Below are 26,986 nucleotides of genomic sequence, written 5' to 3'. Positions count from 1 at the left end.
TATCACAGCATATCACTACTGTATCCTTCAAAGATATTGAAGAAAAAAAAATATAATTCAGATGTCTTCTTACAAAATCTTTCTCTGTGCTCTGCAATCTCAGGAGATCAGAGGTTGAATGAACTGAAACTTCTTTCAGCATAGTCACTTATTTCTATGCATTACCTTCATGAGGGCAGTAAGAGTGGGGATTAGATAGGTAGGAAAGCACAGACCTATTAATTTTCATAAGGAGTGGTCAGTCTTACTGAAGATTAGATTTTTAATCTCTGAAGGAGTCATCATGCTTTATTGGATAAAGGATCTGCCAATGAGAACTTCTCTGAGAAAACTCTATGTGAGGGGTGACAAAGAAATAAAATGGCCTAATACAATCTTTCATATGTTGCTTAGAAGAAAAATTCTAGCTTACAGGGAAGCTAGGATTTGATTTATCAAACTGAGAAACAGCCTCAAACTTTGTTATTTTTGCCTTGATTTTCAAGCAATAGACTGCAATAGGTATGTGAGTAAAGTCCAGATGCCTCAAACTTTCTAAGCCTACCACTCTCAGACAGTAGAACAGAAGGTGTCTGGCATTTTTAACAGCCTATCAGGCTGATAAAGGAGCAAATGTGTCTGTTGGAAATTCTGCGGTTTATTAACCTGAGAGGGTAAAGCAAGCAAAAAACCAAATAAAACCCAAACAAACAAAAACCCAAAGAAAACAAAACCAAACAAACAAAAAAAAAACCAACAAAAATCCACAAACAAATCCAAAAGACAACCAGAAAGAACCACCACAAACAAACCCAAATCACAAACAAACAAAAAGACCCCAAAACCAACCTGGAAAAATCTGTGCAAGGTTTTATTTCTGAAATACATTGACTAGGGGAAACACAGAATCCACTTACAAGTGAAGTGCAGAGCAAACTGAAACTGCATCTGTGACTTAGACCACCATTGCAGTATTTCTGCCTCTAAGTAATTCTTGTTTCACACAATTGACCCATGGAAAATGTCTGTAAGAAATGGCAAAATGTACTTGGTTTTCTAGTTCTCTTGACCAGTGGTGAGATCCACATAGATTCACAGTGTAGGCAAACTGAGAAAATGCTGGAAGCTTTTGGAGGTGCAGCTGTAGTGAAAAAACGGTTCTGTTTACAGAAAGAGAGAGCGTTTTTTAGAGAGTCAAAAGACTCTCTAAAGGAGTTTAGGAGTTGTTTAAGAGTTGTTTCCTCTTCCTCATGACAGATGTAAAGAACAAGAAAGGACGCTCACATGGAGTAAACAATATTCTTTCTTGAAAATAATTTTTGCCACACTTTGAGTTGTTTCAGAGCAGTGAAATGGAAAAAAAAAGTCACATGTGATTGCTCAGAATTTAATCACTACCAAAATATATTCTCAACTTTTCATGCTATTTTTTTCAAAGTTTAGTTTTTTAGGGATCTGAATTTGAGTAAGACAACTTTTTCCCAAATTGTTTTCCAGTTTACCAAAATTCAATTTTGAATATACCGATCAGAGGATAGTTTAGATCAGAAGGGATTTCAGGATGTCAGGGCAGTCAATTCAATGGTATAATGTTAAAATGGTCCTTCATTCTATAGTAGTTCAGTATAAGAGTAGGCAAAACTTTGAAAGATTCATATTGTGAGTATTTTAAGCTGTAGAAGAGATTTGGGAGATTCCGTGTGAGTAAGAACTTTATGTAAAAGCTTTGGGTTTGTGGTTGGAGGTAGTTTTCTTAAAATTATGCATGGAAATTCAGTTTTGCTGAGCACAGCAAAGCCAGGCATTCCTGAAAACAACCCCCCAAATACTGCACCTTTTCCAGATGTGATGGTGGTCTGGGCTTCAAGCCCACCACATACTTTCTGTGCTATATTTTGCCCTCAGGTGTGACTCTTCAGATGTGAACCTAACCAAAATATTTTGAAGCATTTGTCTTTTTCATTTTGTCAATTTATATACATTTAGAAATCTATTGGGAAAACAAAAATGCTTCAATTTCCTACCAGGAAGCGATGATCAGGAGAATCCCTCTGAGTGTGCATGGATTTGATATCAAGTCAGAGCCTTTTCAAGAATGAAAGGGGTCTGCTTTTGGAGTCAGTGCAATTACACAAAAGATGAATCTGTCTCCCTTTGTACCTTTCCCACCTTTTGCTTAATGTGGTGCAGTGAACTAAAACTTGAAACTTGTAAAGCACCATTTTCACTGATAGGAATGTCTGCTGATTAATCAGGCTGCAGTACTTAACATTAAATCTTGCTTACTATAATTGACTGTTATGTCATGCTAATGAGATTTCTTTTAGTTTTACTGCCTGCATGCTGCTGATCTAGACAGCTAAGGATTTTGTATTGTTTTATGCTCACCTATGCCTTACTGGCTTTTTTGCCTTTTTTTTCCCCAGTTGGGGGGTGTGTGCAGAGGGAATGGTAGGTTACTTCTCTGCTAAGTATTTTGTCTCTATCTGAAAGAAGTGAATAGGTGTGTGCTTGAGCATATGAGGCTTCTGAGCCATCTTTATTTTAGTTTTTAAAAACCAAACAGAACCTGAAAATAGTACTGTATCTTTGTAAAATATCCAAAATAAAAAATTACCAATAGAGAATAAGCATGGGAAGTGGAGGGAGGAAGGAATCAAATAAAGAAGTAATGGCTTTTCTCCTTTCATTTCTGCAACTCTAAGCAGTTACAGAGTAGAGTGAAAAGATCTAAATGATGTAACTAGCCAAACGTACTTTTTCAGTTTCCCAAAGGCAAAGCAAATCTACTCATTGGAGACTTGACCCAGATGAGAATTATATCTCCTGGGGAAAACTTTGGTTCTTGACATGAGCATTGAAAGAAAGTTGGTGGGATTGTTAGCATTGAGAGGCCAGTCTGCTCTGCTGCTGTGCCTAAGCTATGACCACACATACTTTAAATTTACCTGTTTTGCTCTAGTTCTTCATGAACATGGCATAACTGCTGATACTGTGTAACAGTGCAAGCTGGTTGGAGGGTCTGGGGAGTGAGTCATATGCGGAGCAGCTGAGGGAGCTGGTGTTTGGCTTCAAGAAAAGAAGACTCTTGAAGAAGACTTGATCACTCTCTACAACCGCCTGAAAGGATGGTGTGGCCAGGTGGGGGTCAGTCTCTTCTCCCAGTCAGCCAGCAACAGGACAAGAAGATTTGGCCTTGTGCTGGGGGAGGTTTAGGTTGGACATCAAGAAGAGTATCTTCACTGAAATGGTGGTAAAGCATTGGAGCAGACTGCCCAGGGAAGTGGTGGAATCACTTCACTGCCCAGGAAAGTGGTGGAAGTGTTTGAGAAATGACTGGACATGACACTGAGTGGTATGGATTAATTGCCATGCTGGTGTTGGTCAAAGGTCAGACTTGATCTTGGAGGTCTTTTCAAACCTTAATGCTTCTATGATTCAGTGTTTACCTCACATGGAGGAGATGATCCGGGGATGTTTAATCTGCACAGGATGTGGAGCAAGTGTAGTTCTTTGAGGGGAGAGACAGATTTAGTATTCAGGTGACTGTTATTTATTACTCCTATTTGTAAGTCACATCACAAATGAGAGTAAAAGATTTAGCCATGTTGAACTTGATAGACTTATGCTATCTGACATTAGCAGTGTCCTGAGCTAATTAATGCAGTGCTCTGCATATTTATCAAAGTGAGAAAGAAGCTTTGGCTCATTCACAAACCATGGAGATGCAGTAGCTGCAAGGCTTGAGCATAGTCATGAGCAGCAGGAGTGGCTAACCTCCACTTAAGAATCCTCCTTCAGGCTGGAGTTGATGGGTTTTCTTCCTTCTGCCAAAACATAAGCCATCTGAAGAGATAAGTAATCCTTATCAGTTATTTACAGATGCCTTAAACAGCAGAAGCAAGTAGAGGCTTTAGTCTGGATGCCATGGTATTGAACTGTGATTTGATGCATTTTTGGTCAAAGAAAAAGGGCATTAACAAAATGAACCCAGCACCACCAATCTATAATGGCCACTAAAACATCTGGTCTTGGAAGGCTGGCAGGTTGAGGAGGGTAAGGGGAAGCCATCTGATAAAAAAATCAAATCAGCAGTGACTGAACACAGACATTTCTTGCAGGGACTAAACCAAAATGAAGAAACCATGGTTGAGTCTCTGATGGCTTTCACTGTAGGCACCAACACTAATTATCAAGTCCAGAGACCAACCCAAAATGTCCTAAGGGATGGACTGCAAATCAGAAGCTGCAAATTCAGGTTTAAATGGGACACAATCTGTGCTGGATGCCACACTCTCTTCTTGTTAGATCAGGCTTGTGTCCATCCACAGTGTAGGTTACCCAGGGATTTTTTTGTAGCAGTGATTAATTGGAAATCAGCCCTGCTTGTGTTCATCCTCTTGTTTCTGATGCATAACTTCTCAGAAGAACAGCGCTGTATTTTTTTGCAGCCATAAAAATTGACCTGTTGTTTTCAGCCTTTGAGACCTCTGAGTCATTTTAGAGTGGTTTTGACCTGTTTTGTGCCTGAGTGTTCTTGCTTACAAGCTGGTTTTCCCTGAAGAAGTGCTGTTACAATTGCTGCACTTGCAACACTGCTTTTGTCACATGTATGACTGTGTCTGCAGGAGTCATTCTCTGCTGTTTCTCTGCTCTCTGCTTGTAAAGTCCATGCTGTCATTTCAGAAATTGTATTTAAAGATGGTATTAAAATTGGTGGTGTTTAGGCTTACGTTCCCCAAACACTTGTGCTTTTGTTTGTTTGCAAATGCGGCTGGCTGGACACATTTTAAAAGGGACTGCCTTTTAGAACATTCTCCCCCCTTGCTTTTGAAAGTCTTCAGTGCATATTAAGCTAGGCCCATGTAGTCACCAGTCATATTTGAAAACATGAACCTTCAGATTGGCCTTTTTTATTTGGTTGGGGTTATTTTTAAATCTTCTTTCTTTGAGACCTCAAGAGAGAGACAAATTAATCACCATCGGAGTGACACTCCATTATGAAAACAAAATTCTTTTTGAAGTCTCTGTCCAATTATTACAAGGAAACTTTCATTGTGCCATAACCTCAGAGATTAAATGTGATAAGACAATGAAAAACAATACCCGTTTCAAGAATGCAACAAAATATTAAATTTGTTCTGTGAACTAGTTTGTGATATACTTTATCATCCTTAAAAGAGAGGCAAATTATCTAGAATGGAGTACTGTGTCAGGTGTGTGTCTTTGTTTCTCAGGCCAACTTTGTGCATTAGGTCAATGTCCATGTTTCCATAAGATCATAGTCTCAGTGCCTTCCTTACCTTCCAGCATCTGTAGGTTGTGGTTGGCAAAGCACTGGGGAAGATAACTCATTCCAACTAATCTTGGAAACTGAAGCAGTAGCTCAGGGGAATGGGATACCAAGTTTAGCACTGACGGTTGGCAAAGATGGAGTGAGTGTGGCTGATGCTCAGTGAGTTTGAAGGGAGGGGACAGGTTGCTGCTGGCTTGTTTTCATCTCATTCCCTCCAAGCAAGTAGTAGCATACCTTAAGGCCACCTCCAAAGCAGAGCAATGACATGCCATTACTCAGCCTTGTTGAGGGCTAGGAAGAGAGAAACACTACAGTTATAACTTTCCTAGTGCATGCCCTAGCTGTTTCCTGTGCTGGCTTGACTGTTCTTGAGAGACTTAGAGAATATATGTTCTCTGAGCAACAGGTTTCCTGTTTGGAGTTCTAAAATAGAATGCATTCCCTGCATCTGAACGAGGTGGCTCTTCCCTTGGTGAAGGCCCTTGCTCCATCCAGCCTGGAAACTAAGAGTCCAGAATGCATGTAAGCAGTTGCCTTTTTATCAAAGCAGCAGTGATTTTCTGAAATCAGTAAGTAGATCCTTCCACATGTGTCCTAGCAATGCAGATTTCTGCCACTTGTAATGAAATGCCCAATTGCCAGCAGGACAAGGAGCCAGGCACCAGTTGAAACTCAACAGTAATTTTTTTTTGGCTTTATTGGGCAGAATCTAGAAGTCTACAATCACTACATGAAACTGAAACTGCATTCTGGAAACATGAAATGCAGACCTGGGCACTCTTGAGATGATAATGAACCACAGAAGCACGAGGTACTAGATTATGATGCCAGCCCTTATGGTAGGCATCAATTTATCAATTGCTTTGATGCAAATGAGTATCTCATACCAAGCTAAAATTGTGTTTCTGCAGCAAATCAAAGCTAAGCAGTAGGATTTATATATAGATAGATAAATCGTAGCTGTGCTTAGCAGTGCTTCCCTCACCATTTTTCACAGGGACAGTAAAGTCATTAATCTTTGCTAGTAAGAAGCTTTTTAAAAAAGAGAGAAAAAGGCTTAGGAACATATCAAAAGTTTAGTGTTCAAAGAGAAAAGTGGTTACTGACAGGAGTCCTGTCTTATTTAAGCCACATCTGAATGTGTCACCTAGAGTAAGAGGGTGGTAGATGGCAGTTTCACTGCTAGATTGTGTGTGCTGTGCCACTAAGTATGCTTTTTTGGGTGGATAGGTGAGATTCTGCATGCAGGAAGAGATGCATTTTGAGCCTGACTGGGGCTTCAGGTCTCATTTGGTGAAGAAAAAGTGTACTCCAAAAGGAAAGAACCACTGGCACTGCAGAGAGGAATGCTGCTGGGAAGTCGTGTAGGACTCAGGCATACACTGCTTACCCTGGTATTCTTTCTGCTTGTCTTTTAAATGAAAGTACTTCTTTATAGTTTCTTATGCACCCCACCAAATAATACATTCCCTGTGAAATCTAATGGGAAGTTACTGCTGTAATTAACTCATTGATTGTTTAAAACAATTGCTAATTGTACGTGGTTGGAAAGCTAGGAGGATCTCACTGTCACTAATGTGACTGGATAATTATAGATTTTCCTTTTCACTTTTTTTTTCTGTAAAACATGTTTTCTTTGCAGTAGCTTTTATTTTTGGCCACCTAACTTTCAGTTCCCATGACTGACAGATGCAGGCTAGCAATCAGCCCCAGGGCAGGAAAAAGGATGGAGATATTTCAGACCTCAATAATTCAGCCCCCTTAGGGACACTCTAGGTAAACAAAGTATTCATTCTTTTATGTAATGCATGTATGCTACTGTAAGCGTGTAAAAACAAAGATCTGTGCAATAGCAAAAAAGTCTATATACCACTGGAAGCATTACCTTTGGGAGGCTTCTAACTGCCAGAATATAGTTCAGTAGTTCTTCTTTTAGAAGAGGAAACAAAAAAGGAAAACAAATAGCTTGGAAAGCCACCTCTGAGATGCTGCTTCTGCATCTTGGCATAAGAGCCTGTACACTGCCCACACACATTCGATATTTCTTTTCAATGAGCAGTGTCGTTGCTAGCTTTTACCACAAATCCTGGGGAAACTGAAAAATGCCAGCTCTTCCCTGTTCTTCTTCTCACAGCCAGTTAACAGAGCATCTATATGGCACAATGTGTTGGCACAGTGCTTCTTGCAGATAACATGTCATGCTCCATGTGTCCTTTTGCAGCAATGCATTGGTCTCTGTGGATATATCTCTTCTGAAGCAAATGCCCGTCCCAGGCCTAGGTGTTGCAGTAACTTGCAGCCACTTCTTTCTAAGATAATGGGAGATTTTTAAGCGAATGTGTCTACAAGGACTGACTGGAGCCATTATTAAAAGTAAGCTCCTCTCTTCTGATGTGTATCTTGCAGCCCTGCTTCAGACATGCAGTGTATTTGTGCAAGACATTGCTGTATCTCAGTTACTTATCTACAGGATAAGTACATTTGCATGTAATGAAACAGGAGCTCCTTCTGAGTCTTTTCTTTAGTGACTAAGCCTCATATCTTTACAGAGGCTTCCAGAATTCAATGTGGTACAATTACAAACTAGGATTTTCTTCTGGTGCTCTGTGTTTGTTTATTCAGTTTAGCTCTGCTTTAGTTATTGGCATATCTGGGAAGATCTTTCTATGTCAGTGATGCCCTAATAATCACCACTGCAATGGGCTCATGCTACATAAGGACTGAATTCTGCTAGATTTACTAGTACTGAGTAGTAGATTTTCCTTACTCTGCATCCATAAAACAACATTAATATCTAAAGTAAGACATATAAGAGGCCTTTTTGCAATATAGACTGCAAGGAAATAATTCTCTTTGAAGAGAACTTTCCATAGTGTGGCCAGAGAGGCTCTAAGTGTGTTTTTTCCTTTGAAAATTACATCTGTAGTCATGGGTTCACTCGCCTTATATTGAGCAATGCAAAAGACATTTTACAGCAATATTTGCATGAATTTGCATTCAGTTTAGCATGGCGGGGGAGTTTAATTCCGCATTAATCTGTGCATTAATTTTATAGGAGTTTTTCATAGCTTTATGGGGGAAGATAAAGCCGCTGAAGAGTTGACACAGATTCAGTGGGATGTTCTTCCCATAAGACAAGGCAAAAATGAAATTTCAGTGTATACAGGAGGAGAGTTATCAAACAGAAATTGGTCAGGAATTTCTGTTTTAGGAAAGGTCTTGAAGTATTGTGGTTAATAAAAAAAACCTAAAATCACATTTCTGAGAAATGAAGGTGCTCAGCTTGTTTGTCTGCTTTTCAGAGTGAATGGGCTCACAGTGTAGCCTCAGAGACATAGATGTTCCTTTAGGCTGAGAATGCAGCTGCAGGTGGGACCAATTTGTCCCAGGAGAAATATTATTTGGTTGCATTTTTTCCATGAGAAAAAAGGGGCGAAGGGGGAGGGTATGGAATCTTTGTACAATTGCTGTGGCCAGAATCAGGTAGCACAAGGTTTTTACCAGGAAAGCGCTTTCTTCAAAGATGCCCCATTTCACTTGGTTGATTACATATATATAAAAGACAAAATCTGTTGAATGCTTATTTAAGTAACTCTTTATCAGTTTGGTGGGTTGGAAGTACTTGCATTTCAATTGTGATATCAATGACTCCCTTTAAAAAGTCTCAAGAAGCAATGAAGATTGACTTTCTTAGCTTAGATCTGTATCTACCCTTAAACAACCTAAGTGTTTCTTTCAATCCAGCTCTAAGAAAAAAAAGGCAGGGGAAGGTATGACTGAATTATAAAACCTTCAGACCATATACCAACATTAGAATTCTGTATTTAGATGAAAAATTAGTACTAATGAACAGAAATTAAGATTTTAATGCTCTGCTCTGAGAAGCTATCCAGAATAGAATGAGAGAAAATAGTAATTTTAATTGTTAATGGGGAAAGTAGCACAGGAAATGATTTTTGCAGAATGGCATTGATCAGGACTGTAATTAAAAGGCATCTTAAAGAAATGAAGAGAAGCTCAGCATAGATTTAGATTTTAAAGCGTGCTGGATTTAGAGTGCTCCAGATGCTTTCTTAGAACAAGCTTCATTGACCTGGAATATCAAAGTGTGGCAGCGTACTCACTGAAGCATTGTTAATGCCTCTGGCTGGGTTTGTTTCAGGATCCTTGGTTTGAATTTCAGTGTATTTAATTTTGCGAGCACAGTGAACTACAGAGAATGATTAATCCACAGAGATTAAATTTATAAAGGATACCAACCATCCAAACACAAAGCTTTGCATTGTGACATCTCTCTATTCTATTTTGGTTTTAACTAAGTTATCCCAAGTGTGTAGATCCATTGTTCACTGGAAAGCTATTTTTGCAAGGCTTGCATTATCAAAAAATCTTAATCAGCACAACTGTGTTTAAAATATGTTTTCATATTTTTAAAAGGCCTGTGTCTTATCTGACCTGTCATTCCAGGCACCTTTTATAGCCAAAGATACCAGCAAGTGATGCCCAAAACAACTGAAAAATTACAAAAAATGTCTGTAATCTTCATTGAATTTATAGTTAGACAACTAACCATCCTCCCAGGCAGTAGACCATTGGAAGGTATTACTTTACAGAATGTTGGCATACAGTTTTAGACCTTAGAACTAAAAGACACTGATATTAGTGTCTCTCATCTCAAACAGCACCATGCTTCATGTCAACAGAGGTGAATGAGTCAGGCTTGCAGCACCTTCTGTGTCTACTGAGACATGGAAGAGCCACCCTAATCTTTACAAGTATCTATTATGCAGAGGCAAAGTGTATTTTCTAAATTGCTTCTGTGATGCAGTTGAGATCGGTGTTCTATATCTGAATAACCACCATCAATTTTAAAACATGTGAGCAAAAACCAAAGGTTATGGGTGTTGTCCTTCATGCCTCAGGACCATGAGTATTCCATAGTACTTTCCTAAAAGCTAGCATTCCTTTGGTAAGTGTCCCTGAATTATGTCATTTTGTCAAACCTAGCATGACCAGCTCTGACACTGGACAGCTGTAAGCCTTTGGATATCTGGGGCTATGCACTGGAAATCTCAATGTCTGTAAAATCGTCCCAATGTTACCATTACTGTGCAGCAAAAATGCTGTGTTACATGTTCAGAGTCAAATGTGCCAGGAGACAGCATGTAAGGACAATAGATTAAAGAAAACATCAGAAGAATAAGTAATAGTACGCAGTAGTTTAAGTGAGAGTAAAGAATTTTCTTGACTGATCTAGGTCCTCAGCTAGCTCCTAATTTTTTTCTCCTGAATCAATCTGCAGTCCTTCTCCCTTCCTTTATTGTCCAAAATGCCTGCTTCTATCTGTTCTCAGAGGATGGGGAGAAGGCACAGAAAGAAACGAAGGAAAGAGATTACCTCCTGTGCCACCGAAAGCTAGAACCCCTTTGTCTCTCCTTACAAAGCTGTACTTTTTTCTTCCTGGTCATGAAGGCACTGCCTTCCACCTCCTCTTTAAGATGCCTCAATTTAATATTACTTGATTTTACCTCAATAATCACATCCCTGCCTTGGAGGCATTCACAGCTCCAGGAGTCCTAGTCCTAAACTCTGCGCTTCAAACCTCATATAACTGTAATTACTTTAACTCTGGTACAATTGTCAAAATACAAAATCTAATTGTATGAACAGTGCAGCCTAGAGTGGGAAGCTGATGACTGGTTAACCTCCTGTTCACTCTCCTCCACACCATTAGTTTTGTACTATCCTTCTGTGGGCTTGAGGAAACTGATGTTTCAAAAGTTTGCACAGTCCAGTTATTCAATGTGATTATACTGCTGCAAATGCCAAATGTGGTCCCATTGCACAGATTCAAAGTAGAACATGCAGCAGAGTAGCACTGCTTAGCAGTGTGCTAGATGAAGCCCTGTAGTGCATGGGATTTTGAATCCATGCTAAATCAGTGACAATGACAATGGACTACATCAGTATAACCCCACTGATGGGTCAGGTCACTGCAGTTTCTCTGGGGTCTCTGTGTATTAGCTCTTTTTATTTTCTACTTGTTTTATTTTTTTCTTCTTCCAGGATCAACTAAATTTCCTGGATTCCTTCTCTTCTCCAGCTCTCTTACTTCTTTCTGTCCTTTAACTAAGTCTCCATTGGCCAATACCTCTAATCTCATCTCATGTATTTATTTACTATTCCCAAATGTAAAAAAATAGAGGATTCATAATTCTGAACTGCCAAAAATTTCAGGAGAGCATCTGAGCTACAAGTTGTGACCTGCAAACCCCAGTGCTGCTCTGACAGTGACCCAGTAGAACAGGAGTTGTGCATTCTGTAAATATAATGTTGTTTATAGCCCTTGCTAGCAAGCCAGAAGCTGACACCATTCCTTGGTACTAATTAACATGTCTTCTCTTTCTCACCGGCGAGATTTGTGAGAGCAGAAGCAGACTTTGAAAGATGCTGATGAACATGGTGGCTAGTAAAGGACACCTTATGTTCTTTGCTTCTTTATATAGACTGCAGTTTTGCCCAGCAGGCACTGTGCAATTTCTAAATGCCCAGGCAGGAAGAACTGGCTCATAATTGAATACAGATTCAAATAAAGCTTTAGCCCATAATTTCCGTAAAGCATTGGACAAACAATGCCATCTCTCTCTTTGTCATATTTAAGTAATACTTTTACAGTTTTATCTACTTGAATTGTAACCTTTTCAAAGCCTGGCTGTTTGAACAGTACCTTGTTTAAAGCCCTGCCTCATGCAAGTGGAGGTGCTTATTGCAGATAATTACTTATGAATAAGCCTTTGTCCCAAACAGCTTACAAGGGACCAAGCTCATTCCACAAAACCTGATGAAATAAATTAGATGGCATTCATGTTGTGTTGGTACTGACTTGACCTGAATTCAACCTGTCTGATATAAAGATGAAAATCATTCTATATCATTATAAAGCTCCTTCAACCATTCATCATGTCTAATTGCTAACTTTATTATCCCCTAGCTAAGCATCATGCCAACTATTCATAATAGCTTTATAATAAGCTGCTTCATTCTAGATCCCGTATTCTTTGTTTTCTCACCTTGTCTCCCTTCTGCTTTGGTCAGAAGAACAAGAGAAAGAGCAAAGCATGCACTTGTTCCCTATTAACAGTCCCTGCATTTCCACTTGAAGGCCAGATTGCCCTCACAGAATTCCGATTCCTCTCCCATGTGCCGCTGCAACCAGTGCCCTACATTGTCAGGGCTGGTAGCCTTTTCATTTCCCCCTCAGCATGTTCCTGTGCAGACATCAAAAGAGTGATGCCTCGGGCAGGCAGAGCAGTCCTTTGTCATTTAACACATTGCATTTCCCAGGATAGCTGTTTTCTGGCAACCAGCTTGTGGAGGTGGCATTCCCTCAGATGGAGGTGGCTAGGAAGTTGTGGAGGAATCTTTATCACAAAGATTACAAGGCAAAATTACAAAATATGCATAATTCTGGATTTCCCGAAACATCTAGAAAAATGACAAAGTATGGCCGGGGGCGGGGCAGGAGGGGAATAGTGCCTTGGTATGAAAAGCTTATTTGCAGCTTATAGTGCATTAGATCTCTCAAGAAAGATGCAGGTTCCCTGAGGAAGAAGGCCAAATGGCTTTTCTGGAGAAAACTGAAAAGCTGTGTATATTCCCATGAGCACAATTTACCAGCTTCTTACCAAAGGGCTGTGGCATGGTCACATCCCACTCAAATATCTTGTCTGAGTGGCTGAAAACTGTTACTCTGACAAGAAAGCTTGTCAGGGTAAGTTGCAGTGCACAGTTGCAGTTGCAGTGTGCAGAAGTGCACTCACACACCACTGAGACTGCCTTTGGTTGTTACCTCAAAGGTGTACAAGTCAGAGGAAGATACTATTGATTGAATGTTTTAGAATCATAGAATAACTTCGGTTGGATGGGACATCCAGAGCTCAAAGCAGATCTAATTAGATCAGATTGCCTGGGGACTTAACCCCTTCCAGCCTTGAAAGCCAGCAGAGATAGACAACCTTCCTGGGCAACTTGGTCTTATGCTTGGCTGTAAGTAATTAGTAGTCTCACCTTTAAACTTTAAACTGTTGTGGGAAGGGGAAAATACTTTTTTTTTTTGCAGAAACATGTGCTTCTGGTTTGCATTCTTGCATCACAAGTATGCAAACTGTTCTCTCGTGAATCTTTTCTCAGCATGCTCTTCAAGTACTGCCTATGAACACTAAGTTCTTAGTTGTTCATGGTGATGTAAGGAACATAGATGTGTTTGACCTCTTAGTATACATTTTGGTGATGTATTTCCAGCAATAACCTATAAAGTGATTGAAAATTTCCATCTGCTTTTGGCCTCATGATGCAGTTAGAGCTTTCCCAAAGTCTTGAACCAACAAAGTCTTGAAGCCGAGATGCTTTAAGCCCAGAGGATGACTGCTCTAGAGGAAACTTGAAGATCATTAGGACAAAAAGTCTGTTAAAATGTCAGAGTACATTGTATACTGCAGTCCTAAGCTCTGCTGGGGCCCCTTGGAATTTTTTGTAATACAAAGTAATAAAAAAGATCTGCAGTGGGTTTTACCACTATTTTGCTGCATTCACTCCACTGTGAATGAAATGTGTATTGTACTGCAGTCCTTCTAGTTCAGCCTTCAGTCACATTCTTCTCTGGTTTAAACCCCTGGGAAAATGAAATCCTGCCCTTTGTGCTTTGATGTTCTCTGGAGACTAAGGTTTTGACAGATACACATCATGGATCACACAGGTGAAGCAGCTGACTCTAAAACCTCTAAAAATTAGCATATATTAGGAGTAAGTTTTTATTTCTAGTGAAGAATTTATGTACATGATGGCTAAGATTGTGAAAAGTAGTACAGGTGTGTTGTTATATGTAATGGCAATGCATCACTGAAAAAGCTGAATTAGATTTTAGCAGTTAATATTTCCTACTTTTATAAAACGCCCTAAGAAATTACTAAAATCTAGCCTGGATATTGAGGCTTAACCAATGGGCAGACATTAAAGAGCTTGGCAAGATTCACATTAAAATATGTTCCAGGATTTCAGCAAAAACTGATTATACAGCTATTTCTTAAGATCCTTCAGCACACTGCAGCTTCTTTGTGTTGACTGCTATTCAAGGTTTTAAAGAGGTAAAAAATGCTTAATATGGCTTTTTGTCAGTAAGACCTGTTGATGGTGCATATATTGTCTGTTGGTGTTGTAAAGCCTGGTTGTGTTAAACTCTGGGGACACTAGGAGAATGATGACATGGAACTGATGCAAAGCCAGATTTCTCCCTCTGTGCTTGTGCTTCACACCAGTCTACAGTGAAAGTACAAGCAGTGACTGAGGGATAGGGGCCTGATGATGAAAAATTACGGGCCCGTAGTAAGCAGGGGCTAAAAAGAGGAGAGTAAGAACTTTTTTTTTCTGCTTCTTTTTGGAGAAAATAAGAAGTTCCTCATGCAGATTTCTGTACTATTCGGAGGACCCCATGTTTGTGCTGAAGGAGGAAAGACTGAAAAAGATGCACGTGATAATGTCAGAAGCTTCTTGCTTCACTTCAGTGCTGCTAACTCACTGGGTGATATGTATAGAAACTGTATGCTATTCCTAGGGATTTGTGTTGTCTAAATTTCTAATTTGAGAAAACTGTGAGCACTTATTGAGGTGAGGTGATTGACAGTGTGTGCTGCTGTCAGGCCCAGTGGAGGCAGATGCTTATGAAAGCTTCCCCCTACAGCTTTGCCAGCGTTTGTACCTAAATCTGCCTTTGCAGCTGCCTCTCAGTACTCTTGGTTCCTGCACTGTTCATGTGTTATTGCAAAGTGTTTGTCAGTGATGGGAGAAGCCTTTGAAGGTTGGGAGGGTCTGTTGTTTCAAAGGCACCGAGGAAGTTTAGGGAGGAGTTCATAGGTTTCCTGATCTTCTCTCTTTTTCTTTTCCTTCCCTTTATCTTCTTTCTGTTATGGCTGAATGTTGCTTCCCTTCATCTCATGTTCCCACTTGATTCTGCCTGCTTGCCTGTTCATTTGTACTTCTGTAGACCTCATAAAACTTTAGCTTGTTCTCACAGCTCAGCCTCTCATCCTCTGTCTGAACTTGGTCAGAGTTTGACTTTACTGGACTTGCTGTGTGGCTTTTCCCATGTCTCCGGCCTCCAAAGCTTTTGCAATTTGTGACTTTCTCAGATTGCTTTAAACACACTGGTATTGGAAATCACAGAAACCACAGTGAGATGAAAAACTGAAATGAAAACCTGTTAGTTTTGTGTAGCTGCCCCAGTGGCACACAGGAGATATGGCAAGTCCCAGGCCATTGACCTGGAAACTTTGGTTAAGAGTCTATAACTGTGTTACTGCAAATGAGCTCTTTGGGGCCGAGTCTGTCAAACGTATCCTTCTTCATTTGCTGTTTCCTTTTGTGTGTGAAAGTGTTCCCTAAATGAATGTGCTTCATGCACAGTCATATCCCTGACCTTCAAGTAAACTGTTCTGAACTGCAAGCAACAGACTTAATATGAGTCATTTATAAAGGCAAAAAATCCAGTCATCCCTATTATGTGCTGATTGTAACTTTGTCTGCTGTAGGCTGGTGATCTCAGTAGCCAATAGAGAGTTTCTGAGATAATAACTATCTATTTTATTGCTTGGAAATAAATCTTTTGGTCTGTCTACCAATTTCAAGCCACACTCATATTTTGGATGTATTACTTCAACAAAGATTCGTGCAGTGGGATCCTTCTCCATAGCTTTACCTGAGAAGCAACTTTTATAAGTAAGGATTACCAGCAGAGAGTGTTAGTCTGTTCATTCTTGGGGAAGTCATGCTATTTGATATGATTAGGAATTAATTTAATTAGTTATGTAGACAGAAATATGAGGGCAATTTGTGCTGAGAGCAATGCTTTTGCAAGCTGATTGACTTCTCTGCAATTGCCTGTGATGGGAAGTTCAGTTTGACCTATTTTCTTATATTTTCCTTAAAGCCAGATGACTCAGACCTTTCTGGAGCCAGGGCAGACAGAGCACTGTGTATGGCTCAGTCCTTGAGGGGTTGTGACAGGAAGCCCTAGACTTCTGTGATTTTGTGATATTCATGTCTGTCCCACACACTGTCAAAGGGATAGAGATTCAGGATATCCCAAGTGGCAGTTCTAGAAAGACTGATGTTTTCTCAGGTGTCTGAAGTTGATCACCCAGGACTTCCAGGCACTAGCAATGAAAAATAGATTTTTTTTCTCAGCATTGTTTTTTTTTTATTCTTGTCTTGAGACATGTAATTCTTGAGAAAACATGGAGAAAACCATTGTGGCATCCTGAAAGATGATGACTATGACCTACTTTACTGAGTTTTCTTTGCATTCAAGAGTGTCCAGAATAGGCTGTTCAAAGTCATAAGTTTATCACAGTAAATCTTGCTAGGTTTCACCAAGTTTCAAGTTTCTCTATTGCATGTTGTAAATCCAGGGCTTCTGATGTATTTTCCTTGTTACTTTAAATGAAACACTTGATTTTGTCCAAATTAAGGTTCTTTTTATGAAACAATTGTAATGCACAGCTCTGAAACCCTCCTATTGCCTTCTTTGCTTTACTTTTCAAACATGTAGTTTTACTTGGAGCCAACAAAACCATAAGTGCCTGGTTTTCTATATCTGTAGGACACAGTATAAAACGAACCCATGATATTGGAGCAGTACTGCCAGTTTGTCAGCCAGAGGTGACCAGTGCTTGGCTTTATTTATTCTATAGGCTTGGGCTCCTCCTCTGGACCTTCCCCCTCCCTTTTTGCTGTCTAGGAGCAATTGTGACAAGAATAAGCCATATTCAGTTTTTTTTCCCCCAAGGGCTTGCTAGACACACAGGTACACACAGGCACACTGACTTCTCCCCCTACTGCGCTTTTTTTAGCAGGCTGTGGGGGAACAGAACCTTGTGAGGAATTATAGATGCAGCCTGATACCTGACTGTGGGTTTAGTTTTGTGAGGTTTTTAAAAATATTTTTCTGCATGTATATGTAAGACAGCTCTGGGTTTGATGGAAGGAAAGCAGAGGGTGGAGAGCTATTTCTTAATTTATGCACAGAAGGAAAAAAGGTATTTTGGGGTGGTGTGGTGTGTGAAAATCCATGGTATATCATACTTTATTCTCTCAGTGTCAAGCAGGGAGTAACTAGCAAGGAGGCTGCTGCAATGATATGGGTCTTCAAGTCACTAGTGCTGTTGCGTTTTGGTATATGGTAAAGTGTGCAGCTAATGTCATGGAAAAATTCCAATTAACTTGAATAAGCACTGGGTCAGGCCCATATTTTGTAGTGAGTCTTACTAGTAGAATCTATTCCCACAGTTCCAAACACATGGGGCAAAGCAATTACCAGTGTCAGACTGCTGTCTATATGCTCACATCAACGCTAAATATGATCCTTCCTAAATGGAATTATTAAATTGGCCACACAGGACTTAATTCAGATTCCTCCTTGGTTTCAATCTTGTAATTGCAGTGAGGTTTTTGGAACTACTTTTTGTTAACTTTAAGATGGCAGCTAAATGCACAGTTTAGATCATGCAGGGGTACTACCAAGACCCAAATCATGCCTTTGCTCTATCCTTTTTCTGTTGTCAAGGCAAAAAAGGTTTCCACTCCTCTGAAAGTTATGTAGGATATGCAAAGTGCTCCAAACTGATCATAAAACTTCAGGGCATGCCACATCAAAATTAGATATGAAAACTGAGAGTGGATTTTATAAGATGGGAGGTAATGACCTTGTTAGGACTGTAGTGACTAATGGCTCTGGTGCTAGGACTTGCAGTAAGCTCTGCTATAGCAAGAGCTTCAGCTGTGATTTCAGCATAAAGATTGTCTTCCTTTCAGCATCATCTAATGCTAATGGTTCCTTGCTCAGCTGTTTTAGAACTCCAGACCCCACATTTTTTTCATTGCTGATGTTTACCCTTAGCTTCATCAGGCCTTTGGACATCAATTGCATATAGGTGTTTGGGCATTCAAATGGCAGCTCAGCAACTTTCCATCTGTCCTGCTAGGTAGGACGACATCTTCCTTTTTATCCTTAGGAGGCCTTTGCCATCAGTAGTTCTCACTTTTGCAGCAAACAGGTGTTCCTAAGCTTATGTGTTTTTTATGTGTAACCTTTTCTGTTCACTTTCATCACACCATATGGCATCACGTTGAAATAAAGCAGGGCTTCTCCTAAATAAGGAGAGGACTCCATCATGGCAAAGCATATGCACAGGATGTGGAGAGCCCTGCAGGTAGAACAAGAATGAGATGTGTGATGCTTTGGCAGTATTGCTGAATGTAGGAAAGTCAGGAAGGGGCATTTTCTTTTCTTTCTTCTTCCTTCAGTTTGCACTTGTTTGTGCAGCACTCATCACCTGGGTGATGGCAGTCTTTGTCTCTCTTGGGCCGAAGACTGCCAGGACTAGCTGGGATTGTTGCTTAAGAATGTGTTTGCAGCTGCAAAACTAAAAAGGTCATATTCTATTTTGGCCTGCTGGAGTCTCAGGCTGATTCTCCCTCCTCCTTGCCCTCCCATTTTTGCTGATGTGCCACGTAGTAAGCAGAAATACTGTCAGCCTAGCACCCTGGAGCCCCTGCCATGGACCAGAGTCCTCCAGCTGCAGTAACTGCCTGGCAAACAAAAAATATTTGGATAGCCAGGTTTGAATTGTGCACTGCAACTAGAAAGATTCTCCACCTGGCGACAAACTCCTTTGACAAATGTCAGCCATCCTGAGGTGGTTTTGAGGGCATTTTTTTGATAGTAAATTGAAGATGTTACCAAAGGAAGTATTGTGCTAGGGGCTGATTCCTGCGTTGTAGTCAGTGATCAAATTGTACTTATTTCCCTCTTTACTCCAAGCTGATCAGTTTGTATCACTATGTGTAGCACAACATTGATGTATGCTTTAATCACCAGAGCAGCTGGTAATTAATTTATTTATCTTTTATCTCTTTTTTATTCTCACTGGGATGTTTATTACCATGAGCAGAGGAAATAAGAAGGAAAGTAAAATATTTATAAAAAATTGCCTAGTACCGGGGCATCCCTGTGAAAACATCACTGCCTAAATAGACTGTAAAACATGAATCATGATGGTTTGGTTAGAAAACTAAACTGCTGAGAAGAAGTGGTGCTGCCTTGCATTTGTCTAGCATTTTTATAAGAACAGTGCCATAGCTTGTTCAGGGGAACACTACAGATCTCCAAGACAACATTTGTACTGAAGAAACAAGGATCAGAGGCTTCCACACAGTTTCTCTTGTGCACCTATTTGTGCTGGAAGAGAGAGCCTGTCCAGCCCACGCAGAAACCTCCCTGTTGTTCAGCTGAGGGCTGTAAGGCACACTTCAGGGGTGTCCTGACTGGCATTTTGCACAGTGCCACAGCTTAGAGAAAGAAGTAAGCAGGAATATTCTTTTCTGTAGAGTGGAGAATGCAGCTGAGAACTTGAGGGCAGTGTCCCAAAAAAGACTCTTAACCAAGTGATCTCTGACATGGGAAGACATGGTGAAATGGGGAAAAATAAAGGCATGACTGTGTGACAGTGTCAAGCCTCAGAGATTTTGGTGCAGGTAAGAATCAATATCTCAGTAGTCATCTGTTTAAAGGGGATGCTGCTTCCATTTTTTCTTTATGGCTTTATGGACAATGGAACTGGCATCCTCCTTAATGGCAAAGGCTGAAGGGGTAAAAGAACTGAAGGTACAAGTGGTTTCTCAAGCTTATAGAAGAAGCAAATGTGGCCTGGGAATAGGATGCAAGTTTGTTGATTCACTGTCAAATAACGAATTATCTGACATCCTGTTCATTGATTTTTGCTGTCCACTGTGCAATCAAATTATGCCAAGGTTTGTAGCTGTGTACTGAGGCAGTGAAAGAGTTATTAGACCTTTTTCACTTATCTTTACAAAGGCAAAGCAAGTCCTTTTCTGCAGGACTACTGTAGTACATTCATTTTACATTATTTGTCCTGGAACTGATTAGCAGCGGTAGCTTTCACCATAATTAAAGAGATCATAATTAAACTTATTTTTGTTTTATGAGCTGTGGCAAATTCAGATTCTCTGTAAGACAGCTCTTAGGAATGAAGGCAATTTGCATGTTATAGCAAAGAGCATGTTACAGGCGACATACTAGCCGATAGCTTCAGGGTTTGTTTGCATTCAAAATACATAGCACCTGGAAGCAAAAATTTACTGGGCTTTCTCCATGATAATTTGGGGATCTTATTCACCAGTTATTTAATTCCCAGTTGTCCACAAACATGTCAGAGCAGCTGGGCTTCTGCAGTCTCCTGGGATCTGCTTGTAAAACTCAGTCCGCTCTGGTAGTATTTGCTGGTTCTTTCACAGAATGGAGTGCGTGTGAGGCTGGACTAGAATGTAGGTGACAATCTTTTAGTCTCTGCCTGAGAAAGAAATTGCTTCTGTCCCTCTCTAAAAGTTTTTTGTGTTGGGAAGATAATATCAGAGTCAGTAAAAAGGCAGTGTTTAGATATGAAGTCTATTTTCAGATCCAAGTTGAATTTTATAGCTTTTGAATCAAATGAGTAGCAAGAGGAGGGATAAATACTGTCGAAATAAAATCAAGTGAAACAAAATAAATTAAGTCTGGAGTGAGTGAATTGTTTGGGCTAAGCCTGATGCAACATGTTTTTCCTGTTCCCCCTCTCATTTTGCTATAAACAGTAAACCACTCTCTCTCAGTAAATTTGAAAAGTCTGTTGATATTCCCTCTGTGATATACAAACACCTTCTGAGAACTTTAGATTATAATTTATAAAATTTGTCTGAAAAACAGAAACATCAACATCACTATTCTTTAGGCAAGGAGCTGAGATACCAAGAGGTTGTAAATAAATTGTCTGAGGTCATAGAGGGAGGTTGCAAAAGACTGATGATTTGACCCAGTTTTTCATGTTCTAAGTCTTCCCCAATTCCTGAACTACAAGACCATTTGCCTTACAAGACCAGCTCTGCTGAATGTATGACTCTAGTTTTCTTTCTTAAGACAGGTGAGGCACAACACCCCAAAACTGCCCCGAGACAACAGATATGATATTCCAGTTTTGAGTCCACCTTGCATTTCATTAACACTCATATCTTCCAGATTCAGGGAAGCTGGCATTTGAATGTGCTATCCTCTCCTGACCCATTTCCATAGTGCAGCAGTACTGAGTACCAGTGACAGTGTGAACTCTAAGCAAGTTCAGAAGGTGAATTATGATCATGTCTTCCACTCACCTAATTATTTTCTGGATCACAACCAAACTGAAGGTGTTCTCAAAGGCAGTGAATAAGTTAGAGGGAATTCCACTGCAAGTGTCTGAACTGCTGTCTGACTGCTGGGGGAATCAAACTCTTCTCAGCCTTTACTTTCCAAATGTGTATCATAGCAAACAGCATCTCAGCATCAGGCCTTCAAAGGGATGGCTTTTCAGTGCATTAATTCAGAACTACACACTACACACATTTGGTGAATTCACCTGCTTATTCCTGAATAATTGTGCATTCCTTGTTCTCCTACCACTTATAAGAAGTGGGCAGGAATTTTAAATGAGCAACACATGCAAAATCAAGTCCTTTGGGGCAATACATCACCTGAGGTGGCCAACTCTATTCAGCATAAACCCACATACATAGCCCAGTGTGTAGGATCCTTATGTGGCTTGATGACCAGCATAATTCTGCTGAATGCCTGCTTCCGTCTGTATTTCTGGGAGATCTGATAGCACCGAGGCTGATTTGTAAACTCTGCTGAGAAAAGTAAAGCCTTGCATTTGGTTTCAACTCCCAGGAGTGCCAGGTGAGAAGTCAGACCTGCATCAGAATGATGCAGAGCAAGTAGGTCAGCAATTTCATTGTACGCATCTTCTGTGTGCCTCTGTGTATGTGTGTGTGTGTATGTGTGTGTGCGTGCATGTGCGTGAACTTCAGAAAATGGAAAACCATGGCACTGAATTGAGTTTTTGCTCTGTTTACATTAGGCAAACGTCTCACTGACTGTTTCATATGTAGTTTAAGAGTATCAAGGTTGTTTTTTCCTCATGTTGCAGTAAAACATGGGGCAACAATATGTGGAAATGATAAAGAATTGCAGAATGAGTGGATTTCTTCTAACAGTGAGAGAGGCCTTTGGCTAAAAATAAGGAGAATTCTTTGCCGTATTTCATCTGCCCCAATTGCACTCTCTCTGCCTGCCAAACTGATAGCTTGCTGAACATTTAAAGAACCAGCACTCATATTCCTGTAATAGCAGCCAGAATAGCTGAGGTTATCATCTCTTCTTCAGTCTTTCCTTCCCAGAACCTGCAAGAAGCAAGCATCTTCACTGCCACTCCTCTAATTCTGTATATCACAGGCACTGTCCTGAGCTGCTGCTTTGGCAGGTTGGGCAGCTTGGGTTGTTTACCAGGCCATGAAAACACACAGCATTTTGGGGGCAGCTGGACAGTAAGGGATTGACGTGTCTGGCCAGAGATTATAATCCCTTTCAGGCAGGGGGAGTTTTGGAAATACAGGCAGCCTGGAATTATTAGGCTGTTCTCTGGAGCAGCTGCAACTATGGGCAGGAGGCAAGGGAGACAAAGAAGTTCACCGCCTAGATAAGCAGTCACAAAGTGTGGCTCAGCCTTTGCGGCTGAGGAGCAATGCCCCTGCAGGGGCTCTTGGGCCGAAGTCACCAGGTGGTGCCAGCCATTGTCTGTGGCCGCCCTCTTAAGCCCTGCACGAGCCGGACCAAGCACCTTATCTGGCTTTTATAAGAAGCAAAGGGGGAAAAAAATCAGGAATGAAAAGCGGGTGTGGTTTGGTTTTGCTGGGGCAGCTGAAGCGGAGTGCCCCTGTGCCCCCTTGAGCTGCAGCCGGAGATGATGGAAAGCCGGGGAGGAAGGTTTGCAGTCCGCTGCCGGACAGTTCTTTGTGTGTACATCATTAATTCCGTGGGACGGGCTGGCTGCCGGCCCCCTTGCCGTGTTCTCAGGCCGGAGGACGGCGGCGCTGGCAGAGCCGGGCTGTGCCCGCCATCCCGCAGGGCCGCGGCCCGGGGCGCTCGGGGATGGGGGAAGGCGTGGGAGAAGGGGATGCAGCAGGAGCGGAAAGCCAAGGGAGGCTCTGCCTCCTGGGTGTTCGCAGGCAGCAAGGTAGCCAAAGGTGTGCCAGGCTCCGCCGTGCCGCCAAATGTGTCCGGCTCCCGCGGCTTAGGGAAAGGCTCGGAGCGGGGACACGCTGAGCATCCTCCAGCCCTGCCCGGGGGATTGGTTAAGGAGCGGGGTCGCGGAGGGCAGGCAGCAAGGCTCAGGCAGCGCTTCTGCCTGCTCTGCCTCCCGCCTCCCCCTCTCCCCCAGCCCTCCCCGTCATCCCTGTTGTGTGTGGCAGCTAAACACCGAGGCGAGCGGGAGCGGATGGCGGATTGCACGCACGCCAGGCAGCCTGGGATGCTGGCTTTTCCTTCTGCTGCCTGCAGGCAGGGCTCGGTTTCGGACATGAGTGGAGAGAAACCTAAAAAGAAAGCTTTCTATCTAGTGAGGATGAAGCCCCTGAAGGAGCCCACCAGCACCACTAACAACGTCTCGTTTGTGATACAGTATCACATAGGCAAGGAGATCAAACACATTTGCAGCAACTGCAGTCGCGGGGAGGAAGCCCGTGACGGTGAGTGCCGAGATCCTGTGGGTGTAGGAGCGAGGCAGGGAGCGCCTGTGCTTGCTTGGGGGTGCGCGGACATGTGTGCGCTCCCGTCGGAGCCTGGGATGCTCGGCTTGCTCCTCCACAGATCCCAGGGAAAGAGGAAAGGAGGCGCGGGAGGAATACGCTGGGCATTGATTCAGCCTGTCGATCAGGGAGATGCCAAAAGGGACGGGTCCCTTCATTTGCCACAGAAGCTTTGTGCTAACAGTTAAGGCACCAACTCTTCTCCTTTCTTCCCATTCCCTTTTCTCCCCAGTTGCTATAGAAATTGCTGTTTGTATTGATTGTGTTTTGTTCCCATTCCTATGAATTTTAGATCAGGGGGTTTTTTGCCTTGATATATCAACTTTTTCCTTGTCGTGCTGCAATAGAGTTTGCTTGACTCAACCGAGTATCTGGAAGATCTGGTTTATCAGGAATACCACTAGTGTGATTTTCATCGTGCTGTCAAATGCATGGGGGAAATTGTATTTTTATTGGAATTAATACAGTGCTCTTCAGACAACTGTTCTTATCCCTTCCTCCTCTCCTTTTGGGACTGAACAAAACCTCTAGAGGGTATTCAGAGAGTGACGGTGTAATCAATCACAGGTGTTGCTACAGGTAAGTATATGCTTTTTATGTTTCTAGGAATGCAAATATTTGAAGGCAACAATGACAAATTCTCTGGATTTTGCCGAAGTAAGCTATTAGGAGAAGCTGAGAACTAGGAGCAGCATACAAGCATTCAGGCAAAAAATAGCCTCACAGATGTTACCCCACATTCTTGTTCAGTGTTGTATTACTTTGCTTTGCTGTGTGGATTTGCGTGTTACTTAGGACTGAAGGCACTCGACTTAACTGAAAGCACCCTATTAACTGATGTGGTATACAGATTTCATTTTCTGAAGGTCAGGGAAAGACTTTTTTTGATGATAAATGTGAATTTGAAATTGTTAGCGTTTTCTGAGCTGAGGTTCTTAGTAGTTGTTGGCACTCCACTTTTCAGCTTTTGACATTAAGGTTAGTATTATTACTATTATTAATAATATTTTAATTAACCAACTCTACTTTCATTTGCTCTGTACAAAAGAACAAAATATTATTTGGGAACTCGTGGTTCTTTTTCAACCACAGGTCTGCAGTTTAACAAAGTAACCGTGCATTTGCTAATGTCTCTTCAGAATAAGCATCCTGCTAATGTGATTATAATTTCTTTGATTAAAAAGCAGCTAAAGCTGAACAGAATTGCTTTTGGTGAATAGGGAGAAGATAGCCTGAGAAGCCTGGAAACCCACAGTGGGTTAAGCACTCTTTCTGCTTATGCCACTACAGCTGAGGGAAGAATCTGATGAATGCTATGTAAATTGTTGAGTGTTTCCTTTCCTGTTATGTGCTGCTACTGACAGCAAGTCCCACAGATATTAAAGAAAGTGCTTTGTCCAGCAGTAGTATTTACTTTACACTACTAGTGTAGTTTATTTATCCTTAAAAGCAAATGAAGCCATTTATAAAAATATGCTTTCCTAGTTTAATTGAATTGACCTAAAACTCAATTGCATCAACATCTTTTGCTGAGGTTTTTTTGAAACCCTGTTCTTGAAATCTTAGCACATTAAGAAAAGAATATGCGTTCCTCCCTTTTAAGGCACACGTGTACACACGGATGCATATGAATGTATAACTCCAGTTACTTGTACCTCTTAGCAGACTAATAGGTTTGTATTTTAGGGGTTTTCTTCCTTTTCTATGTTTGGTTATTTAGCTTCAAACCATTACATACTCCGAGGGCAGGCTATGCCTCTTGGCAGGAGATAATCTAGTAGCCCTAGAGAGGCAAAGAATAGAGCAGAGAGGCTCGCAGCCAGCAGGCTTCCAGAGCATGTCATCAGTCTGGTTTTGCTCCCTCTTTCTGTGGGGTAGGATTTCATTCTGCATCATGTAAATGACTTTTAAGATCATAGTTTAAAAAGTAACTAATACCAGTACAGCCTTAATCTTTTCTTTCCTACAGCATGCACAACTGTAAGTTTCTTTCAGAAAGTAAAGAAACTGTAGTCCCAGCTATGTTGCCTGGGGACACTCACTGATTTGACTCTGACACATTTTTTAGCATTGAAAACTACCAGGGTTTTGTTGTTTTTTTGTTTTTCTGGTGAATACCGACTCTGGACCTTTTGGTGTTTGGAGGGAAAGGATGATAAAATGAATTGAAATTACACAATGATCATTTCAGACAGATCAAGTAAAAATCTGTGACTAGCTCAGATACAGAGAAACCTGTCAGGATCTCAAGATGTCCATGCATCCTCACAGTTGCACAGTCTAAAGAGCACTTAGAAAGGGGACCGCTTACTACCTTTTGTAAGGGAAATGCACAGCACTTTGCAATGTGAGCACCCCCATCCTCCTATTCAAATTATGTATAGTTTATACAATGTCTTGCAGGTCTATAGCTGCTCTAGTGTAGCCAAATGTCCTGTGTGAATCCTGTGATCTGAGCAGCTATTGTATTTGTTTGAACCTGTGTACAAAAAGACCAGTATTCAGTCCCTATGGCATAGGCATTGTTGGACACACTGATTTAATGCTGAAGGATCCTCCAAATCCAGTTATGAGTCCTGGATTCTAGTCATTGTCTTACTCTATATTTTCATTGTTCTACTACTCTAGAAGGAAAATTTATGCTGAAACTGAGGGAAATCCTTCAGATACCACAAGCTAATCTAGCAAAAGTCATGACCTTTTAGTAGGGAATACTCTCTTAGTAGGAGAATACTAAAAGAGATAGCAATGAAAGTGAAGGACAATATGGAAGCAGGTACTGAGTTGTATGATATCTTGGAAGGGAGGTCATGTAATTTGGAGAGAAGCTGGTGAAGGAATTTGGCAATGCAGATGGGCACACTGACATAGAGGTAAAAGGAGTTGGTGTGGATGCAGCATTTTGATGAGGTAAAAAATAAGAAGTGAGGAGCTCAAAGAGAAGCAGGAGGCTACAGTAATAAGATGAACATGGGAGATGTTTTA

General features: G+C 41.1%; 1 protein-coding gene across 10 annotated transcripts in view; it reads left to right on the top strand.

The window, feature by feature from the left end:
- Positions 1 to 26,986, top strand: part of PHACTR1 (phosphatase and actin regulator 1) — a 301,804-nt gene that overhangs the window by 134,900 nt on the left and 139,918 nt on the right. Inside the window, exon 1 of one of the 10 annotated variants that reach the window (XM_036406275.2) lies at positions 23,662 to 23,941. The exons of 7 other annotated variants lie outside the window; for them this stretch is intronic. In XM_036406275.2, the coding sequence (XP_036262168.1) occupies positions 23,692 to 23,941 (250 nt within the window). In that variant the 5' untranslated portion in view covers positions 23,662 to 23,691. Of the gene's footprint in view, positions 1 to 23,661; positions 23,942 to 24,162; positions 24,185 to 24,503; positions 24,581 to 26,986 lie in introns of those variants that run through there. 2 more of the 10 variants (XM_036406278.2, XM_036406279.2) reach the window with 2 other exon arrangements.

This window comes from Molothrus ater, chromosome 1 (assembly GCF_012460135.2).
Source record: "Molothrus ater isolate BHLD 08-10-18 breed brown headed cowbird chromosome 1, BPBGC_Mater_1.1, whole genome shotgun sequence".
NCBI lineage: Eukaryota > Metazoa > Chordata > Aves > Passeriformes > Icteridae > Molothrus > Molothrus ater.
Note: the sequence above shows the minus strand (reverse complement) of the source record. Positions and strands in the feature narration are given on the sequence as shown.